Source organism: Prinia subflava, chromosome 4 (assembly GCF_021018805.1).
Source record: "Prinia subflava isolate CZ2003 ecotype Zambia chromosome 4, Cam_Psub_1.2, whole genome shotgun sequence".
Classification (NCBI taxonomy): Eukaryota; Metazoa; Chordata; class Aves; order Passeriformes; family Cisticolidae; genus Prinia; species Prinia subflava.
In genome coordinates this window covers 40,487,546-40,504,649 of record NC_086250.1, presented here as the reverse complement: position 1 = coordinate 40,504,649, position 17,104 = coordinate 40,487,546, and the positions used below count along the sequence as shown (strand labels likewise).

General features: G+C 36.3%; 1 protein-coding gene across 1 annotated transcript in view; it reads left to right on the top strand.

Moving 5' to 3' along the window:
• The window catches only part of LEMD3 (LEM domain containing 3), a 43,269-nt gene that overhangs the window by 16,546 nt on the left and 9,619 nt on the right, over positions 1-17,104 (top strand). The window contains exons 2-9 of the mRNA XM_063396527.1: positions 725-762; positions 3,137-3,203; positions 10,301-10,368; positions 12,152-12,231; positions 12,312-12,460; positions 13,097-13,198; positions 14,203-14,305; positions 14,539-14,717. Coding sequence (XP_063252597.1) covers positions 725-762; positions 3,137-3,203; positions 10,301-10,368; positions 12,152-12,231; positions 12,312-12,460; positions 13,097-13,198; positions 14,203-14,305; positions 14,539-14,717 — 786 coding nt within the window. The remainder of the gene's footprint in view (positions 1-724; positions 763-3,136; positions 3,204-10,300; positions 10,369-12,151; positions 12,232-12,311; positions 12,461-13,096; positions 13,199-14,202; positions 14,306-14,538; positions 14,718-17,104) is intronic.

The following is a 17,104-nucleotide window of genomic DNA, read 5'->3' as shown; positions in this document are numbered from 1 at the left end:
TTTTACAAATAATTAGGTTTTTTTCTTAGAAAATGATTTTTTTTTGTTTCTTATGCATATTCACTTACACTTGACTAAGGCTGGGAACCCTGTTTCATAAGTTGGTCCTTAGTTTCTTTTGTATACTCCATTTCTCCTAAATGAGAAATCTTGCCATGAATTTGATCTGTCAACCTTTATATTTCTCTTATATTTCCCATAGTTGTGGTTCAGAAATCAAGATATTGTCAGTCAGTCTACTCTTGAGTGGGCAACTCTTGATGTTTTGTGGATACCTATATGCATGGGAGTGCATGAGCTCTCAGTGTGTTGTCTCACTCTTGTATAAAGAAAATGCTGAGTTGTAGAGCTTTGTTGTATATGTTAGTGGTTAGGAAAAAGGGAGTTTTTCTTTTTTTAAATATCCACTAAAATGTAAAACATTCAAATTATTTCAAAGCAATTGAGTTATTAAAGCAAGAGTTTGGCAAGTGGCAAGCACAGTTTTGTTTGTAAGGAAATAGCTGTGAAATGTGTTGACATACAAAATCCTGGTTTAATCTAAATGCAGAGTTAGGGCAAAGGTTAATAGATGTCTCTTTGTTATTTGTCTTATTATGGACCTTGTTTTTATCTTAACTACTACAGTGTTGTCATAAAGCTACGATGTTGTTTTAGCTGTTTAATATTTTCAGACCCTAGAGTGAATTAATTTTTTCTTCTTTTTTTTTTTTTTTTTTGACAGTCAAGTATCCCTTTAGTGAAGAACTCCAGAAAATACAGGTAAGTAAAATCACTTAACACTGAGATTTTAATCTGTCACATGATTGTATAAAAACAATCTAGATCTGTTCAGAAGGATGCAGTTTTAGTGGAACTTGCAGGAAATAAATGCACTTCTTGAAACTGATGTTTTAATTTTTTTTTTTAGTCTTGGGCAATATAAATAGGATTACAAGATTTGGCTGTGGCATGCTGGCTGCTTCATACACCATGAAAATAGTCTATAATTTGTGTTGTAAAAAGAAAAGTGTTGTAAATTTTGAGACTAAATTTTTGAGACTTAATTTTTCACTTACTGTTGCCATTTGACTTCTCAACCTTGCAAGCACAACTTGTAAGAGATGATTGATATGAAACCCCAAGATCTTACTTAGTTCTATAGAAGAGCAAGGGTAAAGTTCTTCAAAATGGATTTTTAAAGTTGTCTTTTTCACCTTGATTCCATTCTGTTACTTGTTTCTATATTCACTTTTTTGTCTGAAGTACCAGGCTAACCATTTTTGAGATGTCAAAATTTGAGATTGATTTTATTCTTCATTATTCCTAGTTGTGCAGCATGTGTTCAGGTGGTTCTCTCTTCTGACTTGAATTGTAAAACATAGTGATCTGCTTTTGTTAGGCATATATAAGCAAGTATTGCAAGATAGTTGTGGAGGATTTGGGGAGGCATTTTTTTGGTTTACTGTCTGGGATTTGTTTTTTTTATTTGGTGGATTGGTGGGGTTTTGTGTCTAAGACTGAACTCTCCAAAAGTGAATAATTGTGTATTAAGCAGGTAGCCTTGGCTGGGTTTTTTGATAGAAAATGTTTCTAAATCTCTTGAACAAGTTAAATTTCTTGAGGCAGATTCTAGGGATTCTTTCAAAATTACTTTGCTAGTGCAGAGAGAATGCATTTTGTGCACTGGACTCAGCCTGAGAACTTGTTCAGTATGTTACTTTCTCCTGTTTTTACTGCACCATTCTGTAGTAATCCTATTGCATGCTTGATTGTTTGTTGGCTACAAAGATTGTACTGTTCAGTTCCTTCTTTTATGCAGTCCAACCGTTAATTGAGTTAAATTGGTCACAGTAATATTTCTCATGTTCATCTCAATGTAGCTATTAGTGAAGTCAGGGGTGTACCTGCTGGCAAATAAATAGAACTTGCGTACTGCTGGTGGTGTGTGTGTGTGTGTGTTTCCTCTTCTACCATTCACAGTGTTTTCCAGCCAGGAAATGAGTTAATAAGGTTGGTTAGTTTCCTGAGGACTATCAGCTACATCAACTTAATCTCAGTGATGGTTTTGTAGTACCAGAATAGAGAGAGATGATGCTGGTAATTGTTGGTCGTGCTGTTGGGAAGTAACTTGTCCACTGTTTGATCAATGAAAGAAGTACTTTGCTTTTCTGGCACAGAAAAACAATAGACTATTCACATTTTAAAATTATGTCAATCGTGCTGTTGCATCAGGGAATTAAGGCTAATATAGTTAGGTTTTTTTTCAAAATGAGTATAATCAGCATATGCACAAACTGGAAAATTACTTTTTTGAGTATTTTTTTGAATGAAGGCTCTAGTCATAGCCATTTGATAAAACTTCAACATTTCAGAATAGCCTTTAGTGTATGTAATTGTATGTGTATGTAATTGTATGTTCTTCATGTTTTGAATAATTTCTTCTAATATAAAATGGTCCTGGTTATGTTTAAATAAAATTGCTCGATATCTTGATAAGTTTAACTCCCCTGTAAGTAGCAGTTATATGATGTCTCATATTCATGCTTGTTCTGGGAATTTTGTATTATGGTGTATGCAGGAAATATCAACAGATAGTCCACAGCTTTCTTGTGTGGTTTGTTTTGGCTTTTTGTTTGGTGGGAGGGATTTCTTTGTTTTTTTAATAAAATTACTGTAGTTTGAAGGTAGACAACAAAAATCTTCCTTTGCTCAAATTTTATGCTGGAATGTGGCCAAATGGTACGTTAGTGTGGCTTGTATAAAATGTCACTGCACATTTATAAAGAATAAACCTTTTATTTTACATAGAAGCTATCAAAAAATCACCCCAAACAAAACAGACTTCTTTTGAGTCATTTCACTAATCTGTCAGTAGTATCAAAATACTCCTGAGAGTCTGTTGGTTTTAACTGGCAGATCCATCAGAGTCCAAGCTGCAATCTAGTTTTGCTTCAGTCAAGATCTGAAAATTCAGTGTAGTGAATACTTGGATTCAAAATCTATTGCCTGTATCATTACTGATGTGTGAGACGTTACAGCTTTGAGTAAAGCCTTGTTTTTTTCCTCATGATATATGAAGATATTGGGGATAGATGGAAAAAAATACTTCTGTACTACTGCTTGTTTTAACATAAATACGTTTTTCTCATTCTAGGAAGATGAAATAAGTCTCATGATGAAGAGCTTGTATGCACTTCATGATAAATTGGCACAAGTAGCAGGTAACACTTAAAAAACACTGTGATATAACGTTATGGCAACAGCTACAAATAAGTCCATGCTCGGATGGTGATTTGCAATAACTGGGTCCCTGATAGCCATTTAGAGTTCCATTTTGGGAAACTTGAAATCCTGTTTCTAGTTCACTTACACTGACTTTTTCCACCAGTGTACCACCTTTTGTTGCAATGTTTGCTAATGACATAGGCTCTCGAATATTGTGATCCTGTGTGGGTTTTGACCCAATGCCTTAATACTTTATTAATCTGATTTTGTTAAAAGGCTTAAATTAAATTTGCTATATGTGAAGAGGACTGTGTGGGTCTCTTAAAGGTCATTAATTGACTGTTATGAAAATCAAAATATTTTGCAACGGTGATAAAATGGTTACTAATAAAGAAAACAGTAGTGGTTGAACAAGATTGCCTTGTTAGACAAAATGTCCAACTTAACCATATGAGTTATATAGTAATGAAAAGTTCTGCATATAGTAATGTGTCAGAGTTGGTGTTTAGGGATAGTATTATTGAATACCCAAAGTGAAAAATAGGGTGACTTCATCTAAAGTTGTAAGGAACACAGCTTTGAACTGCACGTGTACTTACACATCACAATCAGGAAATGGTGAAGTTAAGGCTGTGATTACAACTTTGCAATCTGGTGTATGAGAGTTACAGCTGAGTCTGTGTCATGACTATTAAGCTGTTTTTATCATCCTTGCATATTTAACCCATAATGTGTTCAGGAGGTCTTACTGGTCTTTGTGCCAAGTATTTGTTTTGCATCAGCAAATTTTACCAAGGCAGCTTTTCGATTACTATCAGATGCTACAGACATTTGGCAAACTTCAAAAATGTGGAAACTCTGTGTCAGATATGAAGTCGACAATGTAATATGTGAAGGCTATATAGGAAATGTGGGAGAAATTTGAGCAGCTCTGTAATACACTAAATTGCAACAGTAATCTATCTTCCTGCAGAAATGTGTTGTTTCCATGGTGTTTGCAGTGTCTGCTGTGAATAAAATAGATGCTTGGACTAACCTTACACATTTTGGTTTGTTTACATCTGAGAATCACAGAATGGGTCAAGTTGGAAGTAAATCACAGTGGGTCATCTGGGCCAACCTCCTTGCTCAAGCAGGGTTATCCCAGAGCACATGGTATAGGATTGCATCCAAACAGCTCTTGAATATCTCCAGCAAGGGAGTTTCCACATGCTTTCTGGGCAAGTCTGTTGCAGTGCTCAGTCACCCACACAGTAAAGAAGTTCTTCCTCATGTTCAAGTGGGACTTTGTGTGTGTCAGTCTCTGCCCACTGCCTCTTGTCTATTGCTGGGTACCACCAAGAAGAGCCTGGATCCATCCTCCTGACATCCTCCCTTCAGATAATCATAGACATTGGTGAGGTCCCCTCTCAGTTGTCTCTTCTCGTGGCTGAGCAGGTCCAGCTCCCTCAGTCTTCCTCGTAAGAGAGATGCTCCAGTCTCTTAATCATCTTTGTCTTCTGACTCAGACCATACTATAGCTGAGCATTCAAGGTGATTATTGCTTTTCCTTGCTTAGATCATTGTCATGCTTTTGAATAGTGTAACAGCTTGCTGGTTGTTCGGTGTGTCATCTGGCCCTCGAGGGGCCATACAGTAAACAATGTACTTGCATGGATAAAAAGGTTTGGCACATAATTTCTACATCTGTGAAAGAAAGGGAGTTTTCTTTATTTACTGGGGCTTACTTCAGTGCACATAGATGCATATAAATCTTTACCCCTCTGCCTTGTGAGGAAGAATTTGTATGCTCCAAGACTACTTGCTTCACAAGGTCTCAAAGATGCATTATTCTCTATTAGTCTATTTCTGGCCAGAAGGATCTTCAAATGCTTCCTTTCAAAAAATATAACTCTTTTCTGGTTAGGTGGTACTCCGGACTGGAGCTGTAATGTGAGCTTACCTGGTTGCTCAGCAGAGTAGCTTTCATACAGTCTGAAGAAGGACCTAATCCATCTCCACTTAGACAGAAATTCTCCTCAGTGCCAAGTTTCTTAAGATACGAGAGGATGATGTCTGCCATCCATTTCTGAATACCATATTGATGTAGACCTGACACAATGTCTGGAAGCAGTTTAAAAGGCATAAAACAGAGGAAGCTGCAAGGGAGGTGCAGGATTTAAGAGTGTTGATCTTGTGCACAGTGCACCACTTCACAGGAGAAGTTAAGGAATATAGATTTACTCAAAATGGTGCCTTTCAGGTCTCTCTGTCACATACTTGGAAAAGTTTCTCTCATTTCATACTTGGCTATGAATCATTTGTTCATGGTATAACTATTAATATTAAAAAGGCAGGCTGGAAACTTGAAGTAGTCTGTTCTGTTAAGCTTTATTCCACATCTTGACTACCATCAAGATGGTCCCTTCAAAATTTGCTTTCTAGCTCTGTTTAATAAAACAGAATTATTATTTTTACTGATCTAGTTTCTTACCTTGCCACCTTCAAGTGGAGAGCAAGCAATGGGGTTTATGTTTTAGAAGTTAGGACATGAAGTTTTTTTAAGGAAGAAAATGTCAGAGTAACAGATCATTAATTTTGACTTAATATATTATGTTCTAACCAATTCTGATACCAATTCTAGACCATTGTGCTCCAATACAATGTCAAATTATTTAATTATGCAGTATAAAAAATAGGTTGCCTTTAATGCATCACTGATCTCCAAATTACTAGTCTGCTAAACCTAGAGTGAGTAATTTTTGCCTCATAGGAAACTCAGAACTGGATGAGCAGATAGTGTTTCTCCCTGGAGTTAAAGTTTGTGTTCCCGTGTTCTTGTCGTGAACGATTTATCCCTTCTTCAAAACAACTACTTTTTATAAACAGTATATATTTCAGTACCCAACACTTTCTGTTAAACCAAAATATCTGCTTTTTAAAAATTAGAGTTACTTCAGCATATGTTAATTACTGGATGTCTTTCATGGAGAGACTTCAATAGATCACATCTATTTTCAGTCAGTCTAGCAAAATGAATAAATCTAGCCATTACATTCAGAAGAAGCAACCAGCTACCCATGGCTATGGCCCTTTCTTGCAGACAAAGGATTTTTTACATAGCCATTTCTCTTGCCTGGCATTCTTCAGTGTGACAGTCTATCAGATTCAGACAGTTTCCTTCTTTTCACAGGTCCTTGAGATGCAGGGGTGAATTAGGCTTTCATATGTGATATGGCTTCCTGATAAATCCATCAGGAATGGATTGGATATGGCTGGAAGAAAATCCTGGCAAAACACCTAGTGTTACTTAATATTAATTTCAAGTATCAGCTACTGTATGTTTAGGCTGTCACAGGCTCTCTGTTCTGTCACTCTCCTTAATCTTTAGTTTTCCAGGTAACTGATACTGTGCTGTTTCCAACCAGTCATTGAACAGCAATTTAGCAAGTTCTGGTGTTCTGCAGTGTTATGGGGCTGTTGAATTTACCTTTGGGAGATCAGGCATTCTTACTTGCTCTTGGTCTGCTTCTGCTTTTCTTGAGCTCCCCACTTCTCTGCTCTCCATTCTGCTGCTAGTAACCTGAAAACATGAGACCTACTAAGCAAATGTCTTGTATACTGCTTGCAGTTTGTATTGGTGGCCATATCACATCAAGCTGTAAGCTGGAGATCCGTGCAAAATCTGTGTCTTCCTTGAAATAGTAGATTTCCACTGTTCTGCTACCAAATGAGAAAATCATTTACAGTGTAAAGCAAATACTTCAAAATTTTGGGTATTTCTGATGCCTGTATATGCTGCAGCTCATAAATTAAATGCCTAAATGAAAGTCAGTTTTAACTATTCTAGCCTGCATGAGAAAGAAGATCTGACTTGGTTTCTGTATTAGAAGCAGTTGAGACATAATAAATATTTCTTTAGAACTGAAATCTTAGTTGCTTTTTGGTAGTATTTCTTGAAGAATTCACCTTCTTAAGTGGCTTGCCCAAATACACTAACATAAGCTAACGTGTAGTTTTGTGATCCTTGCTGGGATGTGCTACTTTTTGCCTCCCTACAAAAGCAAGTAGAAGGGTTCTTTGACTGCTCTTGAAATCAGTGATCGGTGCCCAAGGAAATTTAAAGCTCAAAGATCCATGCTGTCTGTAAGCTCACAGCAGACATTATAACAGAGGGGCAGTTTTTACAAAGAGCTCAGATGTATCTTGCAGCAGACTTGTGTAAAGTTTTTTTTTTTTTTGCCTGTGCTTCAGTTTTATTCCTGAATATAGGGCCTCAAATGGAACAGTTGGGAAACATTTTTGGCTCAGACTATGGAAAGTGGGTTTCCAGGCCAAGTGGTTAATGATTGCACCAAAGTTATTCAAAGTAAGCCTTCATTTGCAGAACTATTAGCTAACGCAGTGACTGAAATGGCATATAGGAATATCCTGCTGTTGCAGTAAAACAGAAGGTTGTCTGACTTGTGAAATGCCTAACTTTCTGCAAGCTTTCAAATTCATGAGTTTCTCAGAAGAAAGCTGTTAAATGGTTCTCAGCAAAAGATGTGTTGGAACAGAAAGTGTGTCTCCAATAGCTTTTTGTACCAGACTGGAAACTCCCTAACTCTGATTAGCTTACTTTTTTTCAGCTGAGAGACAAGATGAAAGTGATTTTTATTCCTCTCTCCCCTGCCCCAGTATTGCTTGAGGGAAATTGGAACTGATGGACCTTAGCCATTGTCAGAACCCAAGTAGCAAAGGTGTTTTTAATTCTTAAACTTGTTCAGAGGGAATACAGTTTGTAAAAAATTTTAGCAGCAGGACTGAGAGGAAACTGTCTGCTGCTTTCTGAAGATGAGACCAGAAGCTAAGTCAGTGTGTTGGCTGGATGCTGCATAAATGTAATTCTTGGAAGGAAGCAAATAAGATTAGCAAATAAATTTAAAATTACTAAAGTAATTCAGTAGTCCCCTACCTAAGGGAGCTTTTATAGTGTTGTAAAAGGTGTGTGTTCTCAAAAGGTGGAAAATCCAACATGAACCCTGAAACTTGTTTTTAAGAATTCATATTTTTCGCAGTCTCCTGCTTGTGTGTTTGGTTTGCTTTCTCATCTGTGTATTAACCTCACCCTTTTTATTCTCTCTCATTTATTTCATAATAGGGCTTTTCTGCTTATCTAGATAATTAAAAAAAAAAACCAAAGAAAAGCTTCTTAGCAGAAGGGTCTCATCCCCCTTCTCTCACAAGCTGTTTTATCCAAAGTATGATTGAGATGCTTTTTCTGTATTAAAAAAATCCCTAGAAAGACTTCAGGTCTTACCGAACAAGAGAAAATGCTTAAATGTAGGAATGCCTGTCAGACTTGCTCATATCATGCAACTTCATGTCAGATGTAAATTGTACTTATTGTTGTATTTATTCCATCAGTTCTAGATTTAAAACAATATGTTTACACTAGAGACTGTATGAGTATGATGTATAGTTGTTCCAAGTCTGCTAATCTTGAAACATGAAATCACTGATAATTACACATGTAATTACAGGCTGTACAGTTTATGCTGTACAAAACCAAAGTCTGCCTAAATTATATACAAGAAAAGCCTATAGCTCCAATTCAGGTGCTGAGTTCTAAAATTAAAGTGGGTTTTTATGAAAGTGGTGTCCATTTTCAGCAGTGATCTGTTTAGTTTTGCTGTTACAGTATACTCAGGCACTTTGAAAGTCTTAGATGTTGCATGCTAATTTTCAAGTGAAACAACTTGTAAAGTTTCTGCTCAGTGCTTGATTGAAAATACATGCATGCACACAGGCTTAGTTCCAGCAGCATTTCAAGGCCAGTTAGCATATAAGGAGTCTTAAAAACACTGCTCCTATTTCTCTATATCCCAACAGTAAGAGCATCCCTGTTACACTAATGTGCTTGCAAGGCCAAATTCTCTTAAATCTGTTGAAGTGTACCAAACGAAACTTCAGCAGTCTGAGGACTTTGGCTTCGTCGAAATGCATATTTCTTTGGAACTCCAAATGAATGAGTCATGAAAGTGCTTCTCCATAACTCGATAGTGTTTCCTAACTTTTGCTCACATTGCCTCGAATGTTTCTGTTTGTGTAGGGAACTAGTACTTGAAATTGCTCTTTTTAAAGTATATTCCAATATAAGTGAAGGTTTACGTTTTATGGAAACACAAGTATCTTAAATTTTCTTAGCCTTGCTATAGCTTTGGGAATAGTACAACTTGGCACAGGCTCAAGAAGGTAAGGCAGGCATAACACCAAGCCAGTGAAAGACTGGGTTTGTTGTTTCCTATTTTATTGTTTTGGCACCGTAAAAGCATAGTTACAGACGCCAAGATTTAGGGTTTTTTTTAAGAAATATCAGAGGAAAAAAGGTGGCTTGCCACTGCTGACAGTTCTTCAGAAATGATGGCCTAGTGATAGGTAAAAAACTGGTCTTAGAGTTTTTACTTTTCTGTATGGCTTTGTGTTGATATGACTGTCGCTACTTTCACTATTTTTTTTGTTGCATGAACCATGTACCTTTAGTTTAGCAGAGAAAACCAGGGAGATGATGGCACATTGCTCTGAGGAGTGATTATGCATATAAATAGCTTATTTCCTGGCTACTTCTGCACTTTCCAAAACCACTAGGAGATGGTAAAAGCACCCATTTCAAGCCATAGTGGGATTTTGTGCATGTTCAGGAAAGTTAACTGGGACTTGGTCTCTACAAAAGATAATACAGGTTTCAGAGTTAAAGGAAAAATACCTGGAAGCTGAGTCAGGGTACATAACTTCTATGGTAATGTCCTTCTGATAGGTCTTTGTGCTACCTATTGTTCTGCTTTTGTTATAAATTCTGAATTACACTTTCTGAGCAGTACGTGAGTACGTGATTGTATTGCTGTGATTTGTACATATTATTGGCTCGGAAAATCATCAGGGTTTTTAAACTTCTTTTGAAGGAGAAATTTGTGCAGAGATTTTTTCCATATTTTTAGTGGAACCTATGAGAATTACTGTACTGCTATTGCTGCTTGTGTAAATTTTGTTAACCATAAGCTGATGTGTAGGTGATTTTATTTTATATAATGCAGTAATAAATAGATCAAAATAAAATTTTTCATTTTACCAGGGGAACATGAATGTGGCAGCTCTATTCAAAGAAACCTTACCGTCCAAGAGGCAGCTGCATATTTAAAAGTAAGCAAATGAGTTATTTTTCATTGATTGTATAGAAGATTTGTGTAAGTTACAATTTGTAGGGCCTGCTCATGTCTAGTGTATTGATTAAAATTTGACTTAGTATTGAATATTATTTGGAAATTATTGGAACTGATGACTTTAATACATACTACATATGATTTTTATTTGGAGATGTAGTGAGCATTTGGGGAGAAAGAGGGTAAAAGAAACTGACTTAATAGCAATGAAAGCGTAGCTAGTAGGGCTTCAATGACATGCAGGGCTTTTTTCTCTTTCACTAAAACACCAGGAAATTATTTGAATTGATGGAAATAGTTGACCAACGTGAACGTAATAAATTTATAAAACTCACATATCTAGAAGCTTCTTCAGTAATCACTGAGTTGGTTTTTGAGACTTAGTAGAAAAGGATACTGTTTTGCTTTCTTTGTGGAGAAAGGTTGATGTGTAGATCTGTGCAAGCAGCCTGACAGGCAGAGCTGTTTGGAGAGGCTATTCATTGATGCTTCTAATAGAAATGGTCAAAAAAAGGCCTTTTTGTTAATTTGATCACTCTGCAGTATTATGACATCCCACTCTCTGTCATTCCCCTGCCTCACTCCCCAAACAAAAGATGACTCTTGCCTTGTCTTGACAGCTGTAGGGTTTATTTTCGCCCACGTTGGTGTACTTTTCAATGGAAAACTACTTGAAGCTTTTAAGGGGCAGAGAGTGTAAGATGTCTTTGATTGGATGGGGCAGAGTTAAACTGATGTGTTTAATATACAAATATATAGAAATTTTACATTATGGCCAATTTTTATGTAGTAGACAAAAAGGGGCAATGCTTTAGAGCATCCCAAAGAAGCTGCTAACTGGTTTATGGTTTGGCAGTAATAAGAATAATCTATATCTCTTAAAACCAGTGCATTGTGGAAAAAATTAGGGTGATGCCCTAGAGGTGATGGTCTTGCCTATCTGTTATGCTGAAAGAATGACATAACTTTACTGTTACCATAACTGTTTTAGCTCTACTAGGAAGCATAAATTTAATATGAAAATATGTTGCTTTGTAGAAAGTCTTATTTAACTGTACTATTGCTTTGCAGCATTTGTGTGATAAAATTTTCAGTACTTTAATCTCAAAGATAAAACCTTTACTGTCTTTTAAGTACTTATGTTTGAATTCTAAACCAATGTGAGGTTCCGAGGAAAGCTGAAAATAAAACTTTTCTGTTTCTGCTAAAGAACATACAAGATGAGCTATATAGAAAGCCTTAGCTCAGACAGCAGTGAGCATTGTCCTCTTAGAGTTGATATCAAATAATTTTTTAAAAAATCGATGTTTATGTAACAATGTCAGTTCTTGATCTACAAACACTGGACTTTTTTCAAAATATCTGTTAAAACTATATTTACTCAAGCTTCTTAAAAAAGAATGGAGAATGGAACTGCTTTTCTAGGAGGCATTTCCAGCAGAGTTCGGATCTAGTTGCAGTTTCACTCTGGGAACAGATTTCCAGTGATCGCCGCCTAGTGGCTGAATTTTTTTTTTTGCTCTAGGTTAAAGTTGTGAATGAAACAGTGAATGTGGCTTGGCTTTTCAAATAGTCCTTAGTTTGAGGGATGCTTGCACCATAAATGGATAGACTTTATGCAGTGAGCAACTACTCAAAATCTGAAGAATCAGGAATGAAGCAACAAGTTTTGACTACTAATCTGTGCAGTATCTCAGTTTTATTTTAGCATGATATCTCCCCAATTATTTATGAAATTACTAATTAATATTGTATTTTGACAGAATTTAGATCCAGAATATGAAGGTGTACTTAACACATCATTACAATGGATCTTGAATAGTGGGGAAGATGTTGGCATAAAGTAAGTGGTGTTTATTTCTTACCTTAATTCCTACTAAGAGAATGTATCCTTTTTCATAAGTACTGTATATTTTTGAATAGGTGTCTCAGCAATGACCCAAATGAGATGGATGTCGCTAACGTGACAGATGTGAAGTATCTGGAATCCACTAGTCCAAAGATGTCTTTCAGGTGTCGTTTTCGCCGTGCGTTTGTCAATGTAACTCACAGATTATCAATATTGCTTTGGGGTAAGTTAATAAAACAGTCAACCTTCTTTGTTGTAACTCGTATTTGTATAAGTGCATGGGGAAAAGCAAGTTTAGAGAAAGTTTTTATTCAACCACAAAACTTTGAGTTTCTGTCGGTATCTTGATTAAATTGAGTTTTGATTTGCATTTCTGTTGCACCACTGTATTTCCACATTGGTTGTTATCATCTGCTTTGGTAGTCAGCTGAACATACTCATGCTTTGGGAAATCTTTTTCCCTGCCAGAGCAATATCTTGTGGCTTTCAAAAGTTCCATGTTGAACTGATCAGAAAGAGCAAATTGTTCAGTAAAAAGATGATAGCCTTAATTTTGAGGATATTTCACTATTGTTTGAGGAAGTTTAAAAAGTAGCTGCAGAAAAGGTGATCTGGCATACTGAGCTGTTCTTAAAACAATGAAATGTTTTTCTAGAAGTAACTACTCTTTGAAGTGGAAAAGTTTGTGTTTCTGTGTTAGAGTATGAAATACAGACAACAAGTACAGTGTATTTCACTAGCTTTGGAATATACACTGCTTGTTAGGTAGTTCAGTCTACTTCTGAAGTATACCCTGTAAACTCTGTTAAATATCCATTGCTCTAATGCTGTTTTAAGAGTATTATGCATGTTAATGCAGGTATAGCGATGGTTTGGGGAGTCTTACACTACATGAAATACCGTTGGGCAAAAGAGGAAGAAGAAACGAAGCAGATGTATGATATGGTGGTGAAAATCATAGGTATGGCTTCTGGCTTTCAGTTGTGTCTGATGTAGCTGTATCAGCTTTGTATAAGCTTTGAAAGTACTGACATTAATTCAGTTATGTTTCTTCCTGTTTACTAGTTGTTATGCTGTTAGAATTCTTGGTCCAGTGTGATCCATGTGTTTTGTTTCTTTTTTTTTTTTTAATAGCCCGTCCTTTAAACCTAATCAAAGCTTTTGACATAAACCTTGTAATTTGTGCATTACATCAACGTGGCTATATAGCTGCCATTGACTTGGTACCATTTTGTCCTACTATTGAATACAAATATAAATACAATGTTTGTTTACTGAAGTGTGGTGACATGTTGCTTTCTGTATCTGTTTTTTCAGCTAACTTCAGTTAAAATATCCACTCCAAAAATGTGTGGTAGCTCTCAATACCTTTCTTAATGGTTTTTAATAGAAAAAGCAGCTTTTTAATTAATTACTTGGAGCAGAAATGATATTGCTGAAATAGTATGTATAACTGACCTCTGAAATCCCCTCTTTCTACTTGAAGCCACAGTGTTTGCAGTAGGTTGTGTTTGTAGTTTTTAAGCTCTTTCTTAAGTTGTTCTATTATTTTCATTTATGGTAGTCCCCATAAATACAGAGATGGTAGAAAAATCAAAATGATTCCATTTCAACCGTGTGCCTACCTGTTTTGTCTGCAAATCAAGTTTTGTTGAGATGGAAGGAAAACACTTTATTTTCAAAGGTGGCCATCTTTGCTAACACTTAAAAAGTACCAATGAGGAGTAATTGTAGGAACTATCTTCCTTTACTTGGTAGTTTTTTGGGATACATAGATACACTGTTTGGTTAATTTGCCTTAAGAATGGTTTGAAGAAAACAATGTTTCGAAATGCCAGAAAAACCTAACTACTGAAATTGGGAGAGGTGTTCAGAGTAGCTGTTAATTGCCAGAAGTGATACTTTTCTTAATGTTTGCATGAGCTACATAGTTATCAGTTTGGTTTCTTTTTGTGGTGTCCTCAGATGTTCTAAGAAGCCACAGCGAGGCATGTTCAGAAAATAAAGAGTTGCAGCCTTACATGCCAATTTTACATGTGCGTGATTCTCTAATACCACCTCAGGACAGGTATGTTCTCACTAGAAGTATTAAAAGGAGGGAAAACCAGTTTAAAAAATGGTCAGTTAACTTAATTTCAGCTAGAAATAACTTCATTTCTTAATAGATTGCACAGTATAATATTTTGGAGATTCCTATTGACACAGGTGGGAGGGAAAGCATTGGATGTCTCCTACATGGTGGATGTCAACTATGCAGGTTGTTGTAATGCTAACTTTGTAATTCTTGCTTCAATTTTTAAGGAGGAAGATGAATAAAGTCTGGAACAGAGCAGTTGACTTTCTTGCAGCAAATGAATCTAGAGTTCGTACAGAGACACGAAGAGTAGGTGGTGCTGAGTTCTTGGTTTGGAAGTGGATGCAACCTTCTGCAGCATGTGACAAAATATTAGTAATACCATCAAAAGTGTGGCAAGGCCAAGGTATTGCAGATATATTTTGCAGATATAATTGTCTTAATTTCTGCATCTAACTTACAAATGGTACTCTGTTGCTTGAACATGAACAGGCTTGTTTTCTCTCATGCATTTAAGGATTGTTATGAACTGTCAGTGCTGTTTCTCTCATGTTGTTCTATGGACTTACTTCGTGGTGCATTGTGTCTGCCTTGTTTTCAAGGGAAATGAGCTTTTCTGTTACAGCTACTGCAGGAATGTGCAGTGACTATTTAGCCAAGTGAGTTACTTCTTCCATTTTATGAATTCAAAAACAAATACTCTTTAGTTGGTCAGATTCTGACATCCCTTACACATACTGGAAGTAAGGTAATTGCTTGTATCTGACAGCAGGTAAATTGGATCTTGCAGACTTTAGTTGCCTACTGTTGTCAGTAAGGTGCCTGAAGACAAAGTAAGGATGAAGAGATGTTTATCCTTAAAAGGAAACTGCTGGGACAGAAGACTCCTCAATTAGGAAAAACATGCATTTGGAACATCTAGTAGTGTTAGATGTTCTAGCTCTGCCGTAAACGTTTTTCTACCCTGCATTTGTTTTTCAGACTCTGTGGTGTAAAACATTTGCTTTAATAGATAATGCACTTTGTCATACATGGATTTTGCAGTGGTCTGTCACTTTTCAGTTTTATCATGAAACCAGGTGGCAAGAATCTAGTAGGTTTGCAGTTGTATATCTGCAGTGGTCATATTTTCCTGGTTTGTTTTCTTTCTCCCTTTCTTCATGTTAAGCTTCAGGTTTTGGTTTGCTATATATATATATATTTAATTTTGGTCAATGAAAAATTGAAACTGTAGGATTTGAATTCAGATTTGCAACTAAAAAAGAATGGTCATTTCTAACTCTGCCTGAGTGTGAAAGTAAGTAATGTCATTATATACTTCTCAAACTTATACTACTGGTTATAGCATTACATTTCTCATTTTAAATAATTGGAATTGAGGGCTGCTTTTTTAAAAATACCATGTGAATGCTACTGCAGGCTTGACATTCTGTGTTGAATGTAGTACTAAGGTGGCATTCTGATGTGACAACTGTATTGCTTGATTTCTCAATTTCTTGAAGTTTTCATTAGTAAGATGTGTGTGTGAACTTTATTCCAAGAGTTGCAGAACCTTTTCTTTCCAGGACATTGTACATTAGGATGTGCAAGTGCTTAAGTTGCAATACAGAAATGGTGGGTTTTGTCAACAGCTGTTTCTGTTCCATCTCTGTAGTACTGCCACAACTGAATTTCAGGCACTCGAACACAGCTTTTGCAAGCTATATATGTATTATAAATTTGAGTCTTCTGCATAGTTTATTGTTCAATGCAGACTGGGAAACATCATGCTCTAGTTCTAATTTACTACTCATTTGCTCTCAGTTTTTCTTGTCCTGTTTGATTGCAGTATAAATCACTCCATGACATTCTGTCCTGTATGAGAAATCTGGTTGGATTCTCACCTGGGGACACCTCGGTGTGTGATAGCTCAGGTGGTGTTTTGCTACCTGTAATACAGAAGAGTGATCTCCAAAATTTCCTGGAAAGACAGCTGCTGTAGTAGCTGCTGCTATGTACCATCCCAGTTTGAGCATCTGATACCCACTTCAGCATATTGCAAATGTGGACAGAATAACCTAATCTCTCAGCTGTTATCTGTATGTTGCTTAGAGAATGTACTTAAGACTCCCTGTTTTCTATTGAATACGATGTATCAAAATCCATTCTGTTTCAGTCCTTTTAATTGCAATTTTCCAATTTTTGTGTTATGTTTGAAGTTTAGAAAAGATCTTTGAAGAACTGAAATTCCATACTTCATTTCTAACAGAAGGGTGTGGAAATGGGGTAGCTGAAATGGCAATGAGCTATTTGGGCTCTTGACAGTCAGCAGGCAAAGGCAATTTTCACATGCAGAGGCTCTTTCTATTTTGCACTCCTTGTGTTTGAATGACTGTTGGAAATAGTTCTGTTGCATAAGCCTCATGCTTTTTGCACAGCTGTTTCTTTCCTGATGTTGGGAATTTTACATGTATGTGTCACTTTCTTCCTTTCTTGCAAGTATACATTAAATGGAATTTAGGTTCATACTCCAGTTCTGATGTTTGAATGTAGAAGTTCATAAATCTAAATACTCTTCAAGACTGCTATGCCCTGAACAGACTCAGCATATAGAAAATCATAATGAATTCTTGGGTCTGGATCTTGTGAATAAATTTCAAGCTTGCAATTTTGTAGCCGTCTGAGATCTGGTGCTGTGCTGTGTAGCAGAGAACAGCACCTAAGCATGTGCAATTGGAGAAGAAACCTTTTTCAGAAAGGCCTGTTGGCATATACAAGGATGTCCATGATGATAGTGTGTGTTATAACTGTGGA